General features: G+C 37.0%; 1 protein-coding gene across 1 annotated transcript in view; it reads left to right on the top strand.

Moving 5' to 3' along the window:
* arhgef11 (Rho guanine nucleotide exchange factor (GEF) 11) overlaps positions 1 to 1561 on the top strand; it is a 64554-nt gene that overhangs the window by 45022 nt on the left and 17971 nt on the right. The window contains exons 23-24 of the mRNA XM_016249175.1: positions 165 to 212; positions 291 to 439. Coding sequence (XP_016104661.1) covers positions 165 to 212; positions 291 to 439 — 197 coding nt within the window. The remainder of the gene's footprint in view (positions 1 to 164; positions 213 to 290; positions 440 to 1561) is intronic.

Below are 1561 nucleotides of genomic sequence, written 5' to 3'. Positions count from 1 at the left end.
TATCGGCCGATATATCGGTCGACCACTATTTTCATTATCGGTTTTATCTATTAGTTGTTGCAGCCCTAGAAAAATTATAGATCATTTCCATAAATAAATTCATTAAATTTAGTTTCTTTTTCTTTTGTTTTGAGTTTCTAACTTTATTTGTATTGTTATTTCAGATCGCTGGAGAACCCGACGCCGCCGTACACGCCTCGCTCTCAGCGCAGGTGAGGTTTATTCGCTCTGGCTCTGCTGTTCTGCTCTGTCTCTGCTCGTGCGTCTCATTCTCTGCTGTCCGTCTGTAGGATGCTGGACGCTCCGGTGGCTCTGTTACCAGACGCGCCGGCTCTGGACGAGGACGTGATCGACTCGCAGAACTGGCAGGAGACGGTTGAGCCGCACGTTCTGGCATCACTCAGCTCACGGGAGATCGACCGACAGGCCGTCATCTACGGTACACGCTTACACATGCACACACTGAAGTCAGATCTTATGACATATGTTTGCCTGAGCAAAGGCAGGCCATTTGGAAACCTGTTTGAAAACTGTTTGTTGCTGTTTGTGGTGCAGAAACGACGCGCTTCCAGTTAAGCATCTGCTTTAAAATAAATATTAATGCTTTTATAAAATATTTATATAAAATGCTTTAAAATAAATATTTCAGGTTCAGTTCAGCATCTGTAACATGATGTCAGTTACTGCAGCTCATTTTTAGACACTTATAATGTGAAATACTACAGTATGCACTGATTTAAAGTATACAAGTTTATAATACATAAACGTTCCATTAACATGAGAGTAAGATTAAATCACTATTAAACGGATAGTTCCGGTCCTTGATTCTGATTGGCTGAGCCGCGTTCGAAGCTGTTGTAAATTACTCTAGTAAAATACACCTTTGTTTACGTTTGTCTGTTGCACTTTGCTGCAACCACAACTGTTTCTGTGGAACTACATTGTTTGGTGGAAGAATACTGTTTTTATTAATATCATTACACTTTATTTGCTGTTTTATTTTGTGAAACCTTACTACATATATGGAATAACCGTTTTATAAAAGCAAAAAGCACGGCTTCTTGGGGCTTATTGCTTTAGTAGCATTTTACGAGGTTTCATTTGTTAGTACTACATTACTTAGCATGAACTAACGATAAAAATACTCCTAAAGCATTTATTAATCTTCAGTTAATTACTAATGCATCATTTAAATCAAAAGTTGAATCAGTTCATATTAGTTAATGGCACTTGTCTAACATAAACTAACAATGCACAAATGTATTTCTATTAACTGACATAAACAAAGATACCGTAACAAATGCATTGCTCATTGTTATTTGATATTGATGCATTAACTAGTGTTAAACAATGGGACCTTACTATGAAGTGTTACCAGATCGCTAACAATATCCAGCATTTTATGGCATGAGACATGGAAAGATTATTTCATTAAAATGATTTTACCTGGAGAACTGCTTTGAACAAAATCTGAAAATCAAAAAAGATCATCTACCTAGAAAATTGTTCCCACCTTAAAAAGACAGATTTAGACACGGTTATGGCTCAAATAAAACATCTT

This window comes from Sinocyclocheilus grahami, unplaced genomic scaffold, assembly GCF_001515645.1.
Source record: "Sinocyclocheilus grahami isolate Dianchi unplaced genomic scaffold, SAMN03320097.WGS_v1.1 scaffold914.1, whole genome shotgun sequence".
NCBI lineage: Eukaryota > Metazoa > Chordata > Actinopteri > Cypriniformes > Cyprinidae > Sinocyclocheilus > Sinocyclocheilus grahami.
Note: the sequence above shows the minus strand (reverse complement) of the source record. Positions and strands in the feature narration are given on the sequence as shown.